The following is a 24,384-nucleotide window of genomic DNA, read 5'->3' on the forward strand; positions in this document are numbered from 1 at the left end:
AATGAGATAATGGATAGGAAGTGCCTAAAAGAGGTTCTGGGACATAATAAGGGCTTTATAACTAATAGTAAGGATAACCATCTCTTTATTTCTTTAGCTTGAATTTTCATATAGTTTGCCAAATTGTAGTCTTCCCTTAAATTAAATATTTCCCTTAAATTAAATATTAAATATTCTCTATTTCTATGCAGAACCCCACACATTAAATATACTCATTATTTACTGTGAACTATTAGATCCTTGTCTTTTAACCCATGCACTAAGTACTGCTGTTTAAATACTAGTTAACCTAGAAAGGCTAGACAGACTATAAGAAAGGAATGGTCAATTTGTCCCTCAGGATGATAGATTTATGACATCTGAATCATAGGCACAATTATTAGGAATCTGACTATTTCTGAAAAATCTGTACACTTAACAAACACACATAAAGTTCTTACAACTCCTGGTTACAGTTTCATTAGAGTTCCCATGCTGGTAGCTCTCAAGGTGCAAAGAGTTCCTTTGTAACAGAGAGTACTGGACTGATTACATACACTTATCCCAAGAAATCAGAACAGAAAGTTGAAGCTACAAGCATTCATTTACAGTCAAAAAATTTAAAGAGGATGTTCGTCGTAGGAAACTGCCTAATCCTTTTTGGTATAGGTGTGTGTGTTTGTCCTGAATAGAAAGAATAACATATCCAAAGACAAACAGTGGAAACAATTTTAACTGTTCTTCAAAGGGAGCAAATACCCAGTACTGTTACTACTTTCAATTCTAACATCAAATCACGAATTCCTTTACTTTTCCCAGCTTGTGTTCACCCACACAAATATCTAAGAAACATACTTGTGTTCTTTGAATTTTAGGTCATCACTTTCATAAACATTCTTCTGTCTACCACAAGCTAGAAAGCCACATTTTGGCAACCTCCTCTTGAAATTAAAATATTTTGGTGAGTACTAGGTGGAGAAGGACCAGCTTGGAAGGCAGATTCACACACCTTGGCCCTGGGCCATACTGGCATGAAATGCTGCTCTTCAATTCTGTGATGCTCAGAGGTGCAAATCTATTCCATGTTCCCATAGCCACTAGGAGGTCCTGTCTAGAAATGGCAGGGGATTCCAGAGGCTTTCTCAGGAAAAAGATTTGAGTCTGGATGTCCACCAAATATTCTCTTTAACTCTCCAGGGTTGAGTTTTGGGTACTCTGTTTAGTCTGGGACAGATTTCTTTTTATGAAGACAGCCCAAAGGGCTAACAGATGTACCTAATGACAATGGTGGTTGGCCACTGGTGAAGCTGGAATGCAGAATTAGTGCTTAGATAGCAAATACCGCTTAGAATCAAGCTTTAAAAAAGTGTGTGTGGGTTTCTACCAGCACCGAACACATGTGGGGAGACTGTAATCATGGGCACATTGTGTATCTATGGGTGTAAGTGAAATCTATTATTTATAGCATTAGGGTCAGCTTCTATGCTTTTACTGGAATTCAGAGGCACTGAAGGTGAATTAAGTATTCTTGGACTCTATAAGGAGGCTGGCCACGTGCCATGCTTAATGCTGCATCTATGGGCTGGTGCCATTTCTGGAGTATACTGGAATATTCCAGAAGAGCCTGCCTCCTTTATGGAAAAGTGACTTCTATGAGTGAGTGTATGGGGAAAAGAAAAAAATTGTTCTATTGGTTAATCTCATAAAATAATTAATGCTCTTCCATTTAAGAAATATTAGTGCATGACTGTGCCAAGATTTAGGGAACTGTAAAAAAAAAAAATGAAGACAGAGTCTCAAACAGCAATCAAGCAAAATAAGATCCCTACATTTCAGGAGCTCACACTTTACTGCTGAAACACGCACATGCGCAAATAATTAATAATAAGAGCTGCCATTTGTTGCATACTTCATAAGTATCAGGCTCTGTGTTATACCTGAACTAAATCTAATCCTTAAAATAGCCAATGAGCTAGGTGCTGCTGTAATCTCCATGTACAGTTACGGAAAGAGAATGGTAAAGTAACTTTTTCGAAGTCACAGAACTGGTAAAATGGTAGAGCTGTCCTTCAAACCCAGGGTATCTGGCTCAAGAATCCAAGTTATTTACCAGAGCTTCTGCAATTAAAGTATAAGTGGTGCTACTATAACTGAGTTCGTATAAACAAAGGAAATAGAAAAGGTGGTATGTAAACTGGATTTTGAAAAATGAGTAAGACAGTGACAGTAAGGCACTGGGAAGAGGAGCATTCCAGGCACAACAGCAGCAGGAAGGAGGTGCTGGGCGTGGCCAAAGGAGGGTAAGCAGACCAACGTGCCTACGTTGTTTCTCGATTGTGAAGACCCTGAGTGCCAGGCTAAGGAGTGTGGCTCCTTCCCCCTCTTTAAAATACAATGAAGGACATTCATGAGAAAGCTTTTGCTACGGGAAATGACAGAATCACACTTGCAGGGATGCAGAAGAATAAAAAGAAGTATCATGGGCAAACGGGGAGTCAAGGGACCTGCTCCTTTCCTCCTTTTTGAGCATCCCAAAAGAGGCAAGCATTGACCTCGTGATCAAAAGAAGGCACCGTACTCTAGGGCAGAAAATAGTTTTGCAAGCCAGCTCTGATTAGCTCCTAGAATCTTTCTGAACTGATGTCTGGAAGGTTCTTAGGCTGCATCCAGGCTCAGGTAACGGACGTCTAATCACCTGGCGATGTCTGCCATGGGTGCAGAAAGCGGCAAGAGCAGGCATGTGTGCTGTCTCTGTTCCGGATGATGGCTGCAGAACTAAGCCTCCTTTTCTGTTCCCCAAGTCTACATTCTGTGAAGACCAGCCATCCGTGACCCCCGAGCTTGTGAATACCACTCTTCAAAAAGCTCGCTTCAATAATGACTTAATTCTACTCTGCCCTTGGTCAGCACTTACGGTTCAGAACACATTCATGATCTGTTTCAGAGAAATGGCATGTGTTGAAATGATCCAGTTCTGAAGATTCTGAGGAGTAAGAAAAATTAAAGGGCACAAGAGGCACCACGGAGGAACACTCACCTTTTTCGCCCCTTGTTCCTCTTCCACACCGTCTCCTATGACAACATACACCACTTTTCTTCCAAACCTCTGAATTATCCTCTCAAAACAGCTTTCCTTTCCTAATGAACAAAAGTACATTGTGAAAAAATGTAAAGTTTGAGTAAGTCAGCACTCTAGGGCTTAAACTTTTTATATAAAATGCTTTTTCCATGCTTCTGATCCAAGTCTATCGTACTTGTGCAAACTAGGAAAAGAGTGCTTTTATATGCCATTTGGGGAGTATGTAGAACAGCACAATACAGCAAAAACTGTACAAGAATGACCCATGTGGTGTCCTGTCCCTTGGGAATGGACAATTTTAGCACTTTTTCTCCCCCAAGACTCATTTATTAGAAAGTAGAATCTAGATCTCAGTAGAGCATTTGGTGGAAAAAGTATTGTTTGGAAATAGTACTTTTCCCCCTACAAGCTGAGACTAAATGAAAGCATGCCATTCTGGCAAAATATTTTAACTTGACTTAAAAAATGTTTCATGATCTATCAAACTCTGAATACAGTATCTGATCGAAAGACTGTTGACAAGGATGAACAAAACCGAAGGATTGGTTTTGTTACGGCAAGAGAAATCCAACACTGGACTTAGTTTATCCCTTCATTTTCAGGTTGGGATGCTCTTTGAATGAAAGACACCCTCCCCCCACCCAGGCCTAATGCGTTGACCTGAAATATTCTTGGAAAACTGTTTCTGAAATGAATGTCAGGTAATTTGGCGCCCTACAAGAGAGAGCGTGCTTACCTGGCCCAGACACCTAATGCTCAGTAAAGCGCTTTCCTAGAGGAAAAGTGGGATAAAGGTAACAGGATACCTGTACCTATCTATTATCTTTCCCATGTCAAGACTTAGTTTAGGCGCCCGTGGCAGCTACACTGTAAGCACGTCCCTGTAGTTAATGTGGCCATTGTTGCTTCTTGGAGCAGGAACTGGGGTTCCAAGTCCTGGGCTGCCAATAAGGTCATTTTAATGGACAATGGGACAGTTTATAGGTTTCAAATGTGAATGGCTGAACGGGGCCTGTACCTCTTTCAAATAAGGATCAGATATACACACGAACAAATTGCTTGTTTGCTTAAACAAATGTCTGCTTTATATTTGTATTTTGCACTAAAATCTCTAGTTTGCATCTGACAGAACGAAATAAGGCCAGCCTTCTTCAAAGGATGTCATTTCAATGCTTCTTCAGTTGCCCACTAACCTGTGAAATATTAAATCACCTTGAGAAACAAATACAAAGGATGGTTTTCACTGCAAAAAATATGTAACCAAACAGTCAGATGTCATGAAACTTTCTTTCCCCGCTTAGAGGGAAATGTTTATGTGGCTTTGTAAAGTTTCCTTTTCATGGAAAAAAGGAAGGTAAACTCAATGTTATTTAAAAGTAAGTCCCCAACCTTTCTGGCACCAGGGATTGGTTTCATGGAAGACTGTTTTTCCATGGACCGAGGAGGTGGGGGTGGGGGGTGGTCAGGGGCCGGGAGATGGGGATGGTTCAGGCAGCAACCCCAGCAATGCTTTGCTCCCCCTTCCGCCGCTCAGCTCCTGCCGTGCGTGTGGGGTGGGGAACCCTGGCCTATGAGGAAAATTCCTGGGTGGTTTTCTGCATTGATCCCCAAATTAGATCTCATTTGATGGCAAAACTAGCAGCAACTTACAGGAGTTTCAATCCCTACTTTTTTTTATTAGAAATATCATGGAAAAGTGATTCTACCTATGGTTTTGAGATCGTTTCTACCACCGTACAGTTTTTAAATCAAATTTTTATTCTAGACTGAAAACAATTAAGTCCAATATGGCAAACAAAATGCCCATTAAAAAATACTTTCTTGAGTGTTATTGCAACTTCCTATTATCCTCGCATTTTCAGATTATTTGGGATTAAAGTTCAATGTGCGTGACGTGTAATACGCTAATTGTTCTTTTCTTCTGGGAAGTTAAGTGCTATCCCTTCTGTATTATATGCTCATTTGGAATATGTTCTTTCTTTCATGTGCTGATAAACCTTTCCCTTGGATCCTTGTTTACAAAACACAATGATTCCTCTTTACTGATACAGATAGAATAAAGACCTGAGTTCGTGGAAACTGATTGCTATTTTATATGACAACATATAAAAATTCAAGTTCTACTGGGCTACTAGGAATTCTATTTGGTATACTCCTTTCGTTTTATAAGTGTTTTCCAGTATTCTCTCCTTGGCCCTTCTCAGGAGGCATCAGTCATTCTCAAACTCCAACTATTTCCAACTTGACAGGGCTATCTGAATACCCCATAGGTTTTTCAAACTCACATTGGTAAGATCAAACCCTTATTATCTTTGCCATCAAACCTGATTTCCCCATCAGCTAACAGTGTCACTGCTGACCCAGTTGCCTAAAAGAAACCTCTGTGTCAGCCTTCTTCTGAATAAACAACCATTTATTCACCCATTTCATTCAACACTGATTGAGTACCTACCATGTGCTGGGCCCTGTAGCCACCATGATGAGTGAGATGGACAGACTCAGTTATCAAGGAGACTATGAACAAATAACTGGACAAGCAATTTTTTAGTGACAATTTAGTAAGTTCTTTGAAGGAGAAGTGCAAGCCAAATAGATAGGGGTTCTGTTTTGCACCTTTTTCTTTAGCCAGAAACAACCTTCTTTCCACCTACCAGGATACTCATCCTCCTTTCCTAGGACTCACATAACATTCATCTCATTAGGGCAACATACGAGGCCACTTATGATAAGACCCGAGTCTACCTTTCCAGCATCAGCTTCCCATGGGCATTGCATATTAGTCACCCCGGACGACTCACAAGTCCCTCAGCAGGGAACACATTTTAATTCCTCTGTCACTTTGTTCTCACTAGCCATCTGCCTAGTAAACTCTTATTTACCCTTCTCTACCCAGCTCAAATGTCATATCTTCCCTTTACTCTTAACTGACACGTGCCCTCTGCTGCCTCCTGGGTGGGAGTGAATACTCTCCCATTGAAGTGCACATTTGGGCACTTAGTGGTAAGACCCCTTAGGCTGTGGAAGGGAGTCTGCTGGACCTTGGAATCAGAGAGATCTACTTTGACCTTAACTTTACTAGCTGTTAACTTGAACAATTAAGTCTCTGAGCTTTAGTTTTCTCAGCTGAGAAATGGAAAGGCTTCAAAGACTGACTTTAATATGTAAAATGTTTAGTACAATTCTGAGCATCTAGTAGATACTTGATAAATGCTTATTTACATACTACTTTGTCATATTATAGTTATTCTGATGTCTGCTTCCCCTGCTAGAGATAATGAACTCCCTAAGGAAAGAGCCATGTCTTCTTTTTATCCCTACTTCTGTTTTGCCTTGGTTTATATCTTAACTAAATTTCCCATTAGTCTTCTTTCCCAACTACATTTCCTTCTTGCAAGAATTTAATTTTTTTGATCCCCATAACAAAAATGGGAACTCAATCATTTATACATGTTGTAAAATATGGTGAAAAAAATAGTTGTAAAATAAGGTGAAAAAAATGTTGTAAAATAAGGTGAAACGTTGTAAAATAAGGTGAAAAAATAGTTCCAGTAATAATAATTTATTATTAGAGTTGTTTAATTAAAGCTGCTATTAGCTATTTAATTTCTACTTTGTATATTTCTATACAACTACTTGTTTAAGCTTATAAAATATTTTCATTGATGTTGCCTAAGAGAATAAAAATAAGATAATACTCTAGAAGTGATGCTAAGTTGCCTATAGCTAAAACGCATAGGTTTTAATGTTCGCCAGTAAAGTAAAATTTTCTGAGTTCAACTACATGGATTGTGCTTTACATTTCTCTTGATATCTAAAGCCAATTTTGACAATAAAATGGGTTAAATCATTCTTCTAGTTTTCTGATATTTAGCATTCTGAAAAAAGTAGTCCTGTTTATTGTCTTCCATTTTTACTAGCCTGAAAGCAAAGGGTTGACTGTTAAATAAATAAATTAATTAAAAAGCAGCTTACCAATTTTAGTTGCACTGTAAATATTTTCTATGGGAAATACAATTCCTAATCCATACAGCAGGACTTTCGCCAATGCTGGGATAAGCTGAGTAGTTGTTACTAAAATATTAACACAGTTCGTCCTGTGAGAATACAAAGAAAAAAAAAGACAGTTGAAAATTAAATCTCCAAAATGAACAAGCACAGCTCGTTTTCAGGCAAAGGCACTTTGTATGAAGTGACCTGGGGAGAACTTACCGGGAGTGAATGAGTGTGAGAGCTTTCAGGGCCAGTGTCAACCAGGAGTCTGTCAGGGCTTCAATCTCGGCCCTCAGCTGCAACCAGGCTTCCCTCTTAGCTGGACCAAGCAGACCTGTGGATTTAAAAGCACATGAACTACTTCCTCACTAACGTGTCTCGTCAACTTTATAAACAGTAAACACTTAAAACTACTCGAATACTACCCTCAAGCTTTATAATATACTAAGCAATTTTTCACGTTATCATTCATTTGACAAATATTTAGCACTGTGGGGAACATATATTGGTTTTGCACTCCTAGCATCCTTCTTCTGGCTACAGACGTCATCTCTTCTTTTGGGGGAGCCTACTCTCCCCCATTCCTCCAACCATGAAGATTGAGCAGAGCAGACCCTACCCTCTGGCTCCCAGAATAGCCATATGTCCTCAGCTTGGCCAGTGAAAGGCTGTTTTGGAACTTTTGCTCAAGCTATTGGGAAAGACACTTTCCACCCCATGGAGGTGCTAGACTGGTAGCATATAAGCCTGGGTCTACTGGTAGGCACATTTGCCACCTTTCGGGAGGTGGTAATTTTCCAAAGGAAATTACAGGCCAAAGATTACTGATTGCATCATCTGAGCATCTGGATTTAGCCATGCCAGAAACCAACACCACCTAAACTTTTCATTAGGTCAATATGTTCCTTTTCATGCCAAAGCCATTTTGAACCACAATCAAAAGATCCAAGCTAATGCAAACATCTACCCGGTAGAAGGAGCTTTATGATTCGTCTTAAGTCCTTTAGGCAGGAGGTCAAGAAACTTACTCCAGGTCACACCACTACTAAGGAATGGAGCGAGGACTAGACTAGCCTGGCCAGGGCAGCTGGCTCTAGTCTGTTACTTCTGTCACTCAGTCACAGCAGAATAATCACTGGTTAGATGAAACGGCTCTCAAAAAAAGCTATTCTATCCAAAAAAGTGTGATGTAAAAGTGTGTGGTACTTTGAGCATCTTATCAAGACTATCTTAACTAACCCAGTAACCTACTGGTGATAGTCACTTGCCTCCAACATTATTTTTGTAGGTATTGTAGATCTCTTTTACTCGTCTGTAACGGAAGGCCAACTTTCTCATCCAGTCTACACCGCCACGCACACCGGTTGCCAAGCATAAATTAGCGCTGGTTGCCGCAGCAGGAAAGCCATCTGTTCCAAAGTTATATGTGCTATTTAGATGCAAGAAAAGCCCAAAGTTAACCAAACAGAAAGTTCATCTTAATAAGCTGAGCAATTAAGCTATAACATGGAGCCCATCACTTCCCATTCATGGGCTCACCTTAGGTCTTGTCCATTGTCATCTGAAGAGACATCATCTATATGAACTTGGTCACATTCCTAAAATGCAATGAAAATGATACATGTTAATTTTCAAAAAGCATCTACATTTATCTACATTTTTTGGAGGGGGGAAAATCCACACAAGCCTGTTTAAAAACAAAAGCCCAAACACTGTAATTGGAGTGTTTTCCAACCACGGCAATCAGTAGGTGGCAGTCTAGTTAAATTGACATTTTTACCTACTTCGGGTCTTTTTACAATATAAGAAACCAGCAATGTCATTAAGGACTACTGTTATTCAGGTTCAGAAAACACATTTTTTGTGTTTAGAAAGGAAAGTGATTGATTGAAAACAATTAGCATATGTGTTTCATAAACCTCAGGTACCTGAAGACATCGTGCTGCTCCGAGCTGATTCAGTCAATGCCAAAGCGTAACTGAAACCAGACATTTCGGTAAATCTAACATGCTAGAAAAATTAAACCTGATGCTAACTGCCAATGAAATTATGACCTCTGATTGCTGTCGAGCCACACACCAACACAGCCTGAGGCCAGCGTGTGGAGGAGCCCAGACTAGAAAATCTGTTACTGGTTTGCCATTGATTTGAGAGATGCAAGTTTTATTCTGTGTGTGTGTGCGCGCGCGCGTGTGTGCGCGCGTGTGTGTGTGCGTGTGTGCGTGTGTAGGAAAAAAGCATGGGAGACTTCACAACCTAAATAAAAATAACCAAACCACGAGGTGTTTTTTTACTGTTTTTAAAACTTTTTAACTTTTTTTACCTGTTTCACTATTATTACATATTCATTTTAAATATCGGATTGATGAGTTGATTATAGAATAATACGAGTTGAACAGACCTGATTTTAAAATCCCAATTCATGTGTAAAGTGTTTAGAATAGGAAGTGTAACTGTGGGTTAAAGCTCAGTTGGACGGGTTCACGTTGATACACCTGCTCACATATAAGCACGCCCACATCTTACTGCTGTGTCCCCAGCCCCCAGCATCATTGTGGGAAGAGCAGACACTCAGTAAACATTTGTTGAACAAATGAAGGCAAACTAATTTGGAGACAGACACGGTCCCTAGTCCAGAAACGAGTAACACACACTTGGCATGCTTTAATGTTTTCAGTTATGATTCTCTTCTTGGCAGTCAGCCTCCAGGTACCCCAGAGGCCGTTCTGACACTTAGTTCCATTAAAAGTTTTAGTTAAAAAAATTTTAAAAGAAATTTTCAGGCGTGCATCCTGTATTTTAAAAATGTTCTTCAGACTAAAGCTCTGGTTATCTTTCCTATAGAGTTAATTTTATAGAATCTAGCCTATCTGTCCCTCTAATGCTTCACATCCAATGTATAACAAGATGACACAGGTAAGCACCACAGGAATAGAAGGTGTATTTTTATGTTGCTGGTTCCTTCTGAACAAATTCTTTTCTCTCCATGGATTTGTGAGGAAAGGAGCAGGAGATAGAAGTGGAAAGAAACTCAAACCAGCTGTTGCTTAACAGAATTAAAATCCTGACCCCCCCAACCTCTTCTTTCTAAAGCATCTATTTTCCAGGCAACCCTCTCCCAGCAAGCAGCCAGTTCCAAGGAGGAAAGGACTTTGACCTTGTAACCCTCCCCTGCTCTCCCAGGTCCGTAACCCCAGATAAGAAAAAAAAAGAATAAAAGTCTAGGAGGCCTCACAGGCAGGACTGTGAATTTAACATTTAAAAAAACAGGTCATTCCTGCAAAACATGTTTGGAAACTTCTCAGAGTTATTCATTATACATAATTCGGAGGGTGAAAGATGAATGATAGTTGTGTTTTTTCAACAACGTACTTATTCTGGGTTTAAAGAATTACTAAATCATGACTTTCTGCTATCTAGCCATTTATCTAGCCAGAAATACAAAAATTACGCTGTTGGTAAACTACTCTTTTAGGGTGCATGTAGTTACAACACAAACAAATGCAGAAAAGTATACTCCCCGCAAACAAACAAAAACCCCTAAAGCCTTAGCGCCGCAGTGGAGGATTTTTCTCTCTTGGGAGAGAGAACGGAGAGGAGGAGGAAGTTGAGAAATTAGAAGAGGAAAAGATATGTTAAAGCGAATTTAATTCAAGGAATCAACGGTGACCTAAAGTTACTTGGTTAACTCTAGGGGTGGGAGGAATTCTTTGCAAAAAAAGGGTGTTAAGAGGCTTTTCTTAAGCTAATGCTCTTGAAAATCTCCATTACTAACAGAGCAGCCGTTATCTTCTAATGACTGTTGATGACTCTACCGTGGCTATTGTCCATCCACATCCTGTATTTGTTTTCTCCTGCCAGCTTTCCTTAAGACTTTTTGTTCCCAGGCTGAGGCCCTCATTTGAAGTATTGTTCAATATCTTGGTTCGCGCTAAGTGTCAACAGCTTCCAGCTTTTTTAACTGCAGATAACCAAACTCACTTCACGGTGATTTGATTAAAGCAAAGTTTGGCGTGGTGGCAACAAGGAAATCCTGCTCGTTAGCTGGAGAATTTTTGTAGAACAATTTTAATCAAAACAGATTTAAAAAATCGAGAGCATTTTTTAAAAGAGCCTGGTTAGCACTTTTAGGAATTAAAACATCGTTAAAATGTCTATGTAAAATGTGTTTTTGGAATGGGTGCTCATTTTACTTAACAATAGATAAGTACTATGTTGCACAGACTTGGAATTGATAAGCTACATATTAAAGATGCATCCCCGCTGAGTCTCTGTATGAGTTTACAAATAATGGTATAAATGTCTAGGGAAGCAAGCTATGTATTTAAAAAAAATTTTAATGAGAAACTATAATATTACTTTTGATGCTTACCTACCTATGAAAAACGTTAATTCCTTAAAGAATGGAGCATTAAGATACTGAAAGATCATTTCATTTCCCAACAGAGCCCTGTTACGTGTGAACTTGTGCTAAGTGTCTTCACCCTCAAATTAGAAACTGCAGTTCCCTACATTCTGATATCCTGCAGTTGTCTCCTCTGTGGGGATGAGGCTCCCCTTCTCCCACTTTTCAGAAGCCATCTAGCTTTATGTTTGTCTTCCTAAGAGCCTAATTTGAGGTTTTCATTTTTGCTTTCCAAATTTGGTTGCTTTTAGTTTCCAAATTCGTCATAAACCGAGACAATTCGGTAACTGAGGGAGGGAGCAGAGGGGGCTCTGCACCCACTGAAACGACAACAGCAACAAAGTTTAAATCCCCCACTGGTAGACACAGAAGACAATAATGGAAGCTTTCTGTATTTTCACGTGCCAAAATATATCCCTACAAGCCCTAATTTAATGCTTAATACGCAGAGTGCAGATATATAGAATTCCACAAGAAAATACATTTTTATTCCCCAAAGACTGAATGTGCTGAAAATGTACTTTTGAAATAAACTTCCAAAAAGTATGTGATAGGATTTTAAGGAGTATGTCATTACCGAATCCAAGTCTTGGGGTGGCATCCACATGGGGGGCTCCCACTGCCAGCTCAGCCAATTTAGCATATTTCACACATTAATCAGTCCTACTGAGACTTGAGATGCCTAAGGGACCCCTAGCATATATGGCTGTCAGGCTTGGGGTCTCACCTGGGGACACAGAGTAGTGATTTTCTGGACTCCTGGCAGACTTTGCACTCAATACCCATCCAAGCAGGCTAATGGATGCCTTGGATTTAAAGGGGGTCATTTATTTATTCATGTGTCTGATTATTTATTAAGGGGTGACTGTTCTGGGTATTGTTCTAGATGCTAAGGATACACCACTTAACACAAAAATCCTTACCATCTTGGAACTAACATTCTAGTTGGGAGAGACACCCGAACAAGAAAATATGCAAAATGTACAATCAGACAGTAATAAGTGCTAAGGAGAAAAAATACAGCAGGCGAGGGGAATATGCAAGGCTGTGGTGGTATCTGGGGAAAGAGCTTTGCAGGCCAAGGAAAGAGCACGTTCAAAGGCCCTGAGGCAGGAGGGGAAGAGTTACATGGGCCAGCAGGTGGCAAGTGAGGAGCTGGCTCTGCCTTGGAAGTAGCATCAAGTTATCAGTCCCTGCCCTCAAGGCACCTACAGTTTAGCAGGAGGGCCAGAAGTTAATTTAACCAGCTACACATGTGCTAAGTTAATTACACTTGTGGTAAATGCTGCAGAACCCCCCTGGAATCCAAAGGACTATCCTCTTGGAGAAAAGGGAACCCTCCTGCACTGTTGGTGGGAATGTTAAGTTGGTACAGCCACTATGGAGAACAGTATGGAGGTTCCTCAGAAAACTAAAAATAGAACTACCATATGATCCAGCAATCCCACTCCTGGGAATATACCTGGACAATACTATAATTCAAAAAGATACATGCGCCCCTATGTTCACAGCAGCACTGTTCACAATAGCCAAAACATGGAAACAACCTAAATGTCCATCGACAGATGAATGGATAAGGAAGGTGTGGTACCAATATATAATAGAATACTACTCAGCCATAAAAAGAATGGAATAATGCCATTTGCAGCAACATGAATGCAACTAGAGATTATCATACTAAATGAAGTCAGAAAGAGAAGGACAAATATATGATATCACTCATATGTGGAACCTAAAATATGGCACAAATGAACCTATCTACAAATGAACAGAGGCAGACTCATAGACATGGAGAACAGACTTGTGGTTGCCCGGGGTTGGGGGAGGGGGAGGGAGAGGGCTGGATTGGGAGTTTGGGTTGGTAGATACAAACTTACATTTGGAATGGATAGACAACAAGGTCCTAATGTATAGCACAGGGAACTATATTGAATATCCTATGATCAAACATAATGGAAAAGAGTATAAAAAAAGAATGTATAGATGTACATGTTTCCCAAAAAATAAATAAATAAAAACAAGGGACTATCCTCTTGCTGAATGGTGGAATTCTGTTTAGTCCAAGAGGGTTGCAGAGCTCTGAAAAACTGAAATTATAGTTTGCTAGATCAGAGAGGGACAGCCTGGCCCACTGTTAATTCTGGTTGCTTTTGTGATTAAAGTAATCAAATACAGACATACATGGTGGACAGCTAGAGGTGGTTCACAATCGCTGAAGCTGCGGTAACAGAAACAAAACATAGCTTTTTGATCCCAGACTGTCAACGCCGGTCCTCTACTTTTGAATGGCTGTGGGGTGGAGTAGGGGAAGGTGGCACTTTTGGGGCAAGCCATCCTTCTCTCTAGGAAATACCCTAGACTTAGAGATGCAAAGGGACTCTGTACAGTTAGTGAGCAGGTCCCAGAGGTGAGAGGGAAGGTTCTTGGACATAGTTTCTTTTGCCCCCCAAATTATAGATGTGAGAATTAATGTGGGACTGGAAAGGGATCAAGAGGTGGGCAAAGAGTTATTTGTTGTTCATGGCTTTCCAAAGGCATGTCAAAATCAGTATTTTTGCGTAAAGGCTCTGTGTCACGTCAATCCTAAAGGAATATATAATTAACATTTTTAGTTAACCAGTTTTCACATATACCCACACCTCACAAAGAGATTCCAAGGAAGAGTCACGCCAGTGCTGAGCACAGCTGTGATTAACCTTCACTAGGAAAATTTCACAATACCGAATTAGATATTGCTACGCATTTGGCCCACTGTTGCCTTCCTGAGCTCAGTCCCTCCCTTTTCAGAAGTCCTAAAGCACCATCCGTTGACATTTGGTTACCAAAGTGTCCCGTGTTGACACTTCGTGTCCCGCAAAGAGCGTATTCCTCCTTCCCTCAAAGTGACGGCGAGCGACTCTGAGTCGTTTCTTATACTTCTGTGGAGTTCCTGCAGAGGCAGGCCCACGGTTTCTCTTATACAGACTCCTATTTCTTGTTGAGTTGAATTACTGTTATTTGTGTAGAACACAAAATAGTATTTAATGTTATAACCCATTTTACAGATGCAAATAAATGAAGATTCAGAAAAGTTAAATAACCTAAGTGCTGAGACACTTATACAGGTCTTTGACCCCCATTCACTGTTTCTTCCCGGGATCCCTGGATTTCACATAGTGTAGACAGGTGGCCACGACCTGGGCCACTGGCACCTCGCCCGTTATTTCACATTTAGGGGACCCCTGCTCCAGGATGCATCCTCCCCTTCGTCTGCCCCACACCCACCTGGGTCCAGAGTCTGTCACCACAGCCCCTCTCCCAGCCCGGAGCTCGGCATGTGAGTCCTCCGTTCTCCAGTTCAAGCCCCGCCCTTTCATCTCTCCACCATGCCTCCAAATGGCACTCTAGAGAGAAACTTCCGGAAGGAGAGCCATCATGGGAACTGGGGTGGAGGGGACAGGGCACAATCGTAGGCAGTGAGAGCGTAGGTGTTAGTGTGACTTTGACACATGTCCTCATAGGAGCCTTGAAGCCAGGAACAAGGATTTTGGCCACAGTCACGGTAGAGTTGAATGAGGGCAGTTGGCGACGATCAGGGAGGCGTGAGATTGAGCCTACAGGTGCTGGCCTACAGGCTCTGTTCTACCTGAGAGCCTCCTAGGAGCATCCTTTAGATAAACAGCACAAACCAAATGACCGAAGTTTACCCTCGCCTGGCTTCCCTTTATGTTCCATGGCTTGTGCTTCACAGAGCGGTAAAGTAAATAAAATTAGCAAGCTTCAGCTACTCCCGGCCCTCAGCTCAGGCATCTCAGCACTCGTGGGGCTGGATTATAAAATGCTCACATGCGTGGCTGGGGAAAACTGCCAACGCATGAAGCAGAACTGAATACCAGGTCTAGACTTAGAGATGCACAGGGACTCTGTGCAGTTAGAGAGCAGGTCCCAGAGGTGAGAGGGAAGGTTGGGAGCGGAAGCAAGCCACGTGGGTACCGCCTCACGGCCAGGCGGCAAAGGCACAGTCTCTCTCAGAACTCTGGTTGCACTGTTATTCTGCCTTTTTGGTCCCTTCTGTCATTATTTTTGGCACTGCGACTCAAGCTGACCTTTTTCTGATCCGTCATCATCTCTGGCCTTCCAGGGCCGGGCCACAGACATGTTCTTTTGGACCAAGCCCCGGGAATAACTCCGATTTTGTACAGGGGCTCATATGCAAAATATTAAGTTATGGCAGAATTTTTCTGCAAATATTTATTCTGCTTTGATACCGTAGTGGTTGGACTTTTCCCCCCAAGCCTTTCACTTGTGCCATAATTATGTAAAAATACACCATACCATTCACATTCATTTAGGAAAATGAATAAAAAGAATTAAGACAGTTACAATGGGTCCTATTATCTGTGCCAAGCACAGTGACGTCATCGCCAGGATGTTGAGGCGTTTATACCCCTGAATCCGACACTAGAAACATAAACTCCAAATAAACCTGCAGGCTTTGAATAAACAGAGACACTTAGAAGACTTTGAGGCAGCCTGCATGTTATGAAAGGGAACAATATAAAATTCTTACAAACACGTCTTTGGAGAAGTTGAGTTACAGAAGCCCTGATTCTGCTGACTGAAGCGGTATTTGCTCCATTTCCCAAATTTACCATGAGAAAACGGACACCTTACTGCCGACTAATTGTATCAATAACTTTCTTTACAAAGTAAAGAAGGAAGGAAGAAAGAGTCACCGGAGAAGGAGCTATTTTCATTGTCTACATCAGCGAACCTACTGAGACCCCCTGGAGTTGGTGAAGGCCAAGGAAAGGACGGCTGGGTTCTCTCTCCCCACGTCTGTCATCAAGCAGTTACATCCACTGCTCTGACCTCCGCCCCCTCCAACAATACAGATACTTGCCTGATACCTTAGACATCTACAAGTTACTAGGAAGTTTTCCTTTTATTCCTAAACATGAAAATGTATAATTATACAGAGTACAGGAGTATTTCTAGTACTTTAGAGACAACTCATACAAATTGTCTGAAAGCTTTAACAAGTGATCAGCGGTGCTTGAAAATGTTTAAAAAAAAAAAAAAAGACACCCCCCCCCCACCCCGCACCTGTGGATCTGCCCACACTATCCTCTTTCTCATAGAAAATCTAAATTGTACTGATGGCATTACGGGGTGACCAGTATTTGAGTGACACAGGTTTTAAGGGAGTGATTTCCATGGCGGCTTTTGGAAATAACGCCCGACTGCCTAGATATTTGCATAGCTTTGTTGGAAAAATAAGGTGAAATGGGTCATCCCTAGAGATTTTCTGTTATTCAGAAGTTCTATGTAGGGGGAAGGAGTGGTCAACAAACAAGTTAATTAATGACAAAGATGTGAAGAATCCTGCTTCTAATTCGCTGACAATTAGAGTCAGCGCTTTGAGCTCGGTGGTTAAGAAATTCTGTCTGTACTGTACAGCACAGGGAACTATATTCAATATCTTGTAATAACCTATAATGGAAAAGAATCTGAAAAAAATATATATGTATAACTGAGTCACTTTGCTATACACCTGAAACTAACGCAACATTGTAAATCAGTTATATACTTCAACTAAAAAAAGAAAGAAATTCTGTCTGAGAGTAAATTTGCAGAAACCAGGGTTTTACTTGCATATTTCGCTCTTTTGCTTTATAAAGGAGGCCGTTCGATCAACGTGCTGTGTACTTAGACTTACTGATGGGGAATAATATGCTTGTAGTGTGCTTTCTATAGGTGTGTCCAAACCCTCACTGCACTTTCAAATGGATGCAATGAGAAGCCATAGAACTGCTGCGTCCCTGTGCCCCTCACCATGGACTGGCGGCAAGCCTGCAGCGCGGGCCACCTGGAAAGAAGGGTATCCGGGTTGCAGCCCGGTGACTCTGGCGCTCAGCGGCAGGACCCCTCATGCCTGTCTGGGGTGCACCTTGTGACCTGCCGATTGCCTGTGCTACCCCACTACAATGCTTCCTTGCAAAAGAAAAGGGTGCAGATTACCCAGGGCTAAGGCACGGGAGATGAGGAACAAAGGGAGTTTTTGAAATCATTCTGTTTGACAGTTTGGGAAACACCAAGTTAAGGAATTAAAATAGAGCTGGACAAATTTATCTTCACATTCCCACTTTAAACTCGGCACAGCGTCAGTGCCAACGCGCATTTTAAGTCAATGTTTAAATATCCCTATCTGTTTTGATAGGAATAGGATGACACAACTATAGAAGCCAGTAGGAAAAAATAAAATAAAAACAGAATTTTGAATCTCAGAAACCGATAAGAGGAATTTTAACATCTATTTTTAAGATCTGGTAGTAAGATGCAACTTGTGGAGACACGTGCTGTTTTTAATTATTGTTTCTTACTTAGAAAAACAGTATTTTAATATATTTAATGTTACCATACCCTGTAGGGATTATATAAACGAGAGAGATATTTTACTAGAATCATGTTTACTTTAGCTAGGAGAACTAGGTACCTGGATTCAAAACCCAAGATTTGAATTACAGCAGTTTCAACAAAGGCAAGATATTAACTATTTCAATCTCATTCTGTTTAGATGAATATTCATAAAACATTTAGAGAATAAAATCTTTACTGAAAGTACCTGGAGATGGCATATTAAGGCAAAAGATAAAGCGCTTAAGCTATGTTTTCGTATATGTACGAAGTTATACTAAATATTTAAGATCACTAAATAAAAATTACAGGACTCTCAAGCTTCTTATTAACAATAATTACAGAAAAGATGAGAGCGTGTTTTTAAATTTGTAATATTTTCTTATAATATTAATTCCTTTAAAAATGTGCTCATTAAAAGTAAGATGTCATGACAATACCACCGCAGCACGCTGCTCGAAGAATCCCAAAGGAATTACATGAAGCTGGTTCCTTCTTAGAGAGTGGTACAGTGTTAATAAATATGTCAGTTTCACTCTGCTTGGAGTTCCTTCTTTCTAAGCATGAATACCTTCTTTACCTCACGGTTATATTAAATATATTTGTCTTTATTTACACCCTCCACCTTAGGGTGAGGAAAAGAAAGGCTTACTAATGAAAGCCAGAAAGAATTGAAAATGAGCTTTTAAAATAAAATGGGCTTATTTAAAATCGTTCAACACTGTATCTCTAAAAGTAGTGGATTCATTTAATTGATAATTATGGCATATTATTACATTTGATCAAATGATATCAACACATAACTTTCTTTACTTTTTAAAAAATATACAATGAATAAAAAAATAAAGTGAATAAAAAGCACAGAGTGAATGAAAAGGTATACAGTGAATGCCTAATATCTAATGCTACAAGAGCCATCTTTTTTTGTTTAAGTTATGTTTTGTGCAACAGCACAAACTATATTTCAGTGCATTCTATACCCCTACCGCGTGATACTATACATAAAAAGCTTTGGCCCAAATACACAGCTCCATTTATCATTCAGCTAATACAAAAAGATACGGCATTTTACACATTTGCAGAGAAATCAGTGAAAATGTTTTATACCTTCAAATACAAAAATAGGGCAGTGCATCAGTGTTTGATATGTCAAATTGTATTATACAGCTTTTCATTAAAAGATCATACATGTTTTTAATTATATCATGTAACTTAAAATCAAGTAGTAAAAGACTACAGGCTGACAAGGTACAAAATAATAATTCAGAGCCTTAAAAAAAAAGGACAACTCAGCACATATCTAATATAAATGTCATTCTTTGGAATGTCAGGACTACTCTTAAGAATAAGACATTGATTTACTGCTGAACTGATTTCTCCGTTTTCAGTGGGTTTGCCCATCATTTTGCAAACATAATTTGTCACTGGCCACAGTGTTCTTTGTAATTCCTGTTGCCTTTCTTTTAGATCTATTATTCCTGCTGAGAGTATCTACCAAAGAAGAATTTTTCACAGTGACACGAGCTCTAGTCTTGCTGTGAATAACCATATTCTCATAAAAATCATTCCTTTTATTGCAAACCTGCTGCTAGAAGCATGGAAACATACCCAAACCAGGAAACCTTTTATACTTTTCTGTAATCACTTTCTTTTAACCTTCACTGCCATTTGAAGAAAATTAATCACATACTAATATATTCACAAAGCATTTAACTAGATGTTTTCATTTACATGGAATATTTCTGTTTTGATCACACATAAACCAATGAACTAAAGCTGTAATAATTAAACAGGTCATATTGTAAGAGAGCTCTTTTTTTCTGAAATAATTTTTCACTCTAAAATTCAATATTTGCGACAAACAGAAGTTCCGGTTTATTACCGTTCATGTCTATCGGTTCCTCTTTATTGAACTGCAAACCATATGTCAGGACAATTTTTAAGGACATATTTCAGTGCAATTGATTTTTTAAGTGACTCTTTTTTGCAGGGGTGAGGAGTAAAATTTGAAACTTTAAACTTTATTAATTTTAGTTAACTTTTATCATATAGCCAGATGACTTTATAATGGTAAAAAAGAATCAGTTTTGTATAAAAGAATGTGTAGCTCGGAATAACATCCTTAGTTCATAAGTGAATAAAAATTCTCCAGGCTGATTTCCTCTGTCGTATAATTATTGCTGACTCCAGAGAGAAAAGTAGGCAGAAACGGACATAGGCACTTAAAAAAAAAAAAGTTTCCCCATGAGCTTCAGGAAGGTTCCATCATCACCTTCGCTCACTGTCAGCCCCTCATGGGGGGAGTGAGGACCTCAGAGGAGGCCACTTTCTTACTCAAAAAGTTCTCTCCTCTCTTCCAAGTATCAGTGGGTCTGAAATTCCACCCGTGGAAATCATCCCTTTTCAATCTTCTTTTATAAGACAAAGACTTCTGGTAAGGGTAAATGACTTAAGCTCCATTACTTTGGTGTGACCTGTCCTATCTGGTAAGTTTCCTCCAGCATGGGGGCTCTGGTGTGCCCCAAACCAATGGGTGTCAGTAGGGGAGGGGGGAGGGGCAAGTGCCTGAAAACTAAGGAAAAATCTTGTTCATACTCATAGTCTCACTCCCTACAAAACCACCCCTTTTCCCATGAATTATATATTTCAAGCCACAAAGACTATGTTTTGGTTGTTTATATATTATTCAGGAAAACAGTATATTATATAGCATTAACATGATCTATGTTACCTCTGGAAAAAATATCTTTAGAAAATATATAGGACACACATTCTGTATTCTTTCATTCATTTGTCATGTATTCAACTAATAATGACTGACCACCTATTTATATACCAGGCACCAAGCACAAGAAGATAAACGAGATGCAGAAAATGCCAGTAAGCCTTTATAAACACGGGGAGGGGCTGGAGAGAGAGGGTATAAGTGAGTGTCACTATGATTTTTCTCTCAGAGAAGGGACTAGAATTCTCACAAAGCTACAAGAATGGAACGTGGGATTCATCATGCTTCTCGCCCTTCTCCTTTCAACCCAGCCTGTGCATTAATCACCTTCAGATATAGTTTTCTCAAAGAAGGTTTTGCTCTCCCGGGAAATACGGTGGGAGAGCTGGTGGAAATCCTCCAGTTAATCCATTATGGAGGATTAGCTTCTTGGGGGCTAATCCTTCTGTTTCTGTCTGTCTCTGCCTTTTAACCAGAAGGTGATCAATAGATGCTTTGGAAAAATTAAATTAGAAATACGTTATATATTCCAGTGCAAATGGGCATTCAAGGGCTTCAATCATGAGACTAAACCTTGCCTATCCAATGCTGTCTGTCTCTCCTTCACAGCCCATCTGGAGGAGGCACACGCTCCTCTCAGGCCAGCCTCAATCAGCCTGGCCTCCACCTCCCTCTTTCGCCACATAACGGTTGTGTCTATTGCTTGCTGGAATGTCTTCTCTCTCCTTTCTCTCCTGTCAAGGCAAGATTCCTCTGGCAAGCATTTTATTATTATTATTATTTGACCAATAAAATTGATGGATTCTTTTCTTTCTCAACCCTGATGTATGCTCTGGAGCTCACTGTCTGGATAACAGAAGCAACAATCATTAAGAGACACTATGTGTCAGGCACATATACTGCACGCTATGTCCAATCCTCCCTTAAACTCTATATTTGATGGATAAGGAAATGAAGGCTTACACAGATCTGTGTATCCCACCAGGTAATAAATGCTTTGAAGGAAGAGAGAGCTTTTTATGGGTCTTTTTCTCCCTATTTGTATTCTAAGTAGAACCTTATTCCTGCCTGTTCCTTTTCTGTGTGGACCAAGCACATGGACGATATTGAAGGAAACCTTCCAGATTACCTGGCTGCCAGAATTTAATATGAAAAAATGGGGCGACCCAACCAGCAATTAGTTGCTAACATTACTGCATTTTGTCATTGCGGTGTTAAAAATTTAGTAGTTTTATGAAAATAAATTTATTATTTTATCTGATTATAAAAGATACATATTCATGTAGAGAACGCAGGCAAAACACAAAAATATATAAAACAAATAAACTTCAATTCCATCCCTCAGAAGGAGCCAGTCTTAAAATTCTTCCATTGTTCTTCCTGGTCCTACTCACTCAATTATCCATCGTTCTTCACGTTTTTCGTAGAGCTTAAATTTTGGCGCGGGGTACGCACCAAAAAAGCCGGTAGAACCAGATACACGTTTTGTAGCTACTTTCCCCTCCACTCAACAATATGGAATAAACATCTTTTAATATCAATTAATCATCTGTATTATCTTTTAAATTGCTGTATACTATTCCACGTTATGCACGTCTCATATTTCTTTTAACCAAGCGATGGCTGGTAGTTTCTAATATTTTCTTAATTCCCTAATATTTAAGTAGGGCAACAACTGTCAATCTTCCTTCCAATCCCATTTTAAGCATCTAAAATAATTAATATTTAATTATTAATTAAATTAATTACTCATTAACAATTAATATTTAAGCATTTTTGTGCATAGAACAGTCATCACTTGATAAATGTTGAAGTGAAGGACCACGCTGATGAACAAGCTTAGACAGATTCATGACATTCATTTATCTCTTTAGCCTACATTATACTTTTCCTTACGTGATATTTTTAATCACTCAAATCTCTGAGCCTTGTTCACTATATACCTTCTGCTTAGAACATTCTTCTCTAAAGCCCACCCCACACAGCTCTGTTTATTCCCGTTAATCCTTTGTGACAGTTTCAACAGTCACCCTCATCTTTCTGAGTACTCCTTACGCTGAGCTTACGTGACTTTAAGCACCTTGAGAACATGACTTTCATCTTGTTTACTATCATCCCTAAAAAGTTTTACAAAATTCATTTGTTTCTTAACTCAAATATAAAGTTTAAAAATTTTCTCCTGGAGTTTGGAAAAGCCCTTGTCAATTTCCTTCAGGCCTTGGCCAATTAGGGGGTATGACTTCTGCTTACGACCATTTGAACAGGTATGTGACTGAAAGTAGAGTGAATTATTCATTTCTGTCATTTTGAATTCAAGTAATTTTCCTTATATTTTAAAGAAAGTAAAGGTTATAATTACTACTTTAAAAGAGAAAATAGTACTTCGCCGCATCTCTACATGTTCTTATTATATACATGCTAAATACTATCTTTCAACTGCTAATGTTCCAAGCTACTTACTTTTTGCTTAGTAGAAACATCTTATCTGCAAGTCCAGGGGGACTGCATTAGTATGTGTTTAAAACAAACAATTCCCACCAATTAAAAGGGATGGTATCTTGGATCTAAGAGGTCCCTTTAACTTTTTGACAAAACACCAATACTAGAAGATGCTTCTTCGGCCATTATTTTCGAAGAGACAAACAAAATCACCAAATACTGTTGATCAGAAACGGCATCCTCTCCGCCTGCCCCGGCACTCTACCTGCCTTACAAAGGAGTCGCGCACAATTAGCAGCAAGAAGAATCCAGGATTGAGAAAGTTTTTACTTAGAAATGCTGTTAGCGTACTGGCCTGGCTGAGCCCAGATAGAGGCTCTATTGTAACTGCCCCGAAACGGGAGAAGACTCCAGGGACCACAACTTAAGCACATTTTGGGGAAGTTGAAGTTACAGGCTTTCTCTTGCACTCGTCAATTTTTTTTTTTTTAAAAAAGAATTTTTTTCTCTACTAAGCAAACTTCCTATGAAGGTAAGCGAGTAAAATCTCCCAGATTGAAGATTACTGAGCACCTGTCAAAATGAAGAATCTAAACAGAAAGTCTGTCATAGGTGACACCAACAGGTCAATTTCTCAGGATTTTTAAATAAACTGACAGCCATCGGCCAATTACGTGAAAGCTGAAGTGGCACTTCTATTTGGCAAGAAGGAAAGGCACCCCTGAATACTGAGGCCCAGCGCCATGCACCAGGCATTGGCTGGGGCTCCAGATACCCTCTCTCCTAACTGCACTGTACCCCTGGGCCACCTCTGACGCTTGCCGGGGTGGATGGGTGAAGGTCGAGCATTAGTTTTAAGCGAGACCTGAACTTGCGTCACTTCCAAAGAAGTGTTCGCTCGTTCCTCAGACCACGCTGCCTCCCAGTGGCTTCATCCACAGAATAAAGCCAGTATTTTATAATAACGATAAATGGAATATAACCTTTAAAACTGTGAATCACTATGTTGTACACCTGAAACTTACATATTATTGTAAGTCAATTATACCTCAATAAAAAATAATCAAAAAAGAGGCTATGGTAAAACGAGGAAGATAGTTTCACAGGCAGGTCAATTATCAGTTTGCTAGAACGACCACTTTTGCTTTACATACGTTATTTAAGTTTCTGAACAGGGAATCCACAAACATTTAGAGTCTGTGTTTCCAAACAAAAATCTCACAAAGATATCCCTGCTCTGAGATAATGTTTATCATTCAATACATTCTTCCTGAGAAATCGCAACCAATTTTATGGGTGATGACTTCAAGCTCAATTCTCTCTTCTGAGCTTCAGACCCGCATACACTGCTGCTTGCTGTAGTTCGCCTGA

At 39.8% G+C, this 24,384-nt stretch overlaps 1 protein-coding gene across 7 annotated transcripts in view; it reads right to left on the minus strand.

Moving 5' to 3' along the window:
* The window catches only part of EYA1 (EYA transcriptional coactivator and phosphatase 1), a 328,161-nt gene that overhangs the window by 11,675 nt on the left and 292,102 nt on the right, over positions 1-24,384 (minus strand). For all 7 annotated transcript variants that reach the window (XM_060127905.1, XM_060127904.1, XM_060127902.1 and 4 more), the window contains 5 exons: positions 8,588-8,646; positions 8,317-8,477; positions 7,268-7,382; positions 7,031-7,152; positions 3,017-3,117 (listed from right to left, as the gene is read on the minus strand). In XM_060127905.1, the coding sequence (XP_059983888.1) occupies positions 3,017-3,117; positions 7,031-7,152; positions 7,268-7,382; positions 8,317-8,477; positions 8,588-8,646 (558 nt within the window). The remainder of the gene's footprint in view (positions 1-3,016; positions 3,118-7,030; positions 7,153-7,267; positions 7,383-8,316; positions 8,478-8,587; positions 8,647-24,384) is intronic.

This window comes from Lagenorhynchus albirostris, chromosome 17 (genome assembly GCF_949774975.1).
Source record: "Lagenorhynchus albirostris chromosome 17, mLagAlb1.1, whole genome shotgun sequence".
NCBI lineage: Eukaryota > Metazoa > Chordata > Mammalia > Artiodactyla > Delphinidae > Lagenorhynchus > Lagenorhynchus albirostris.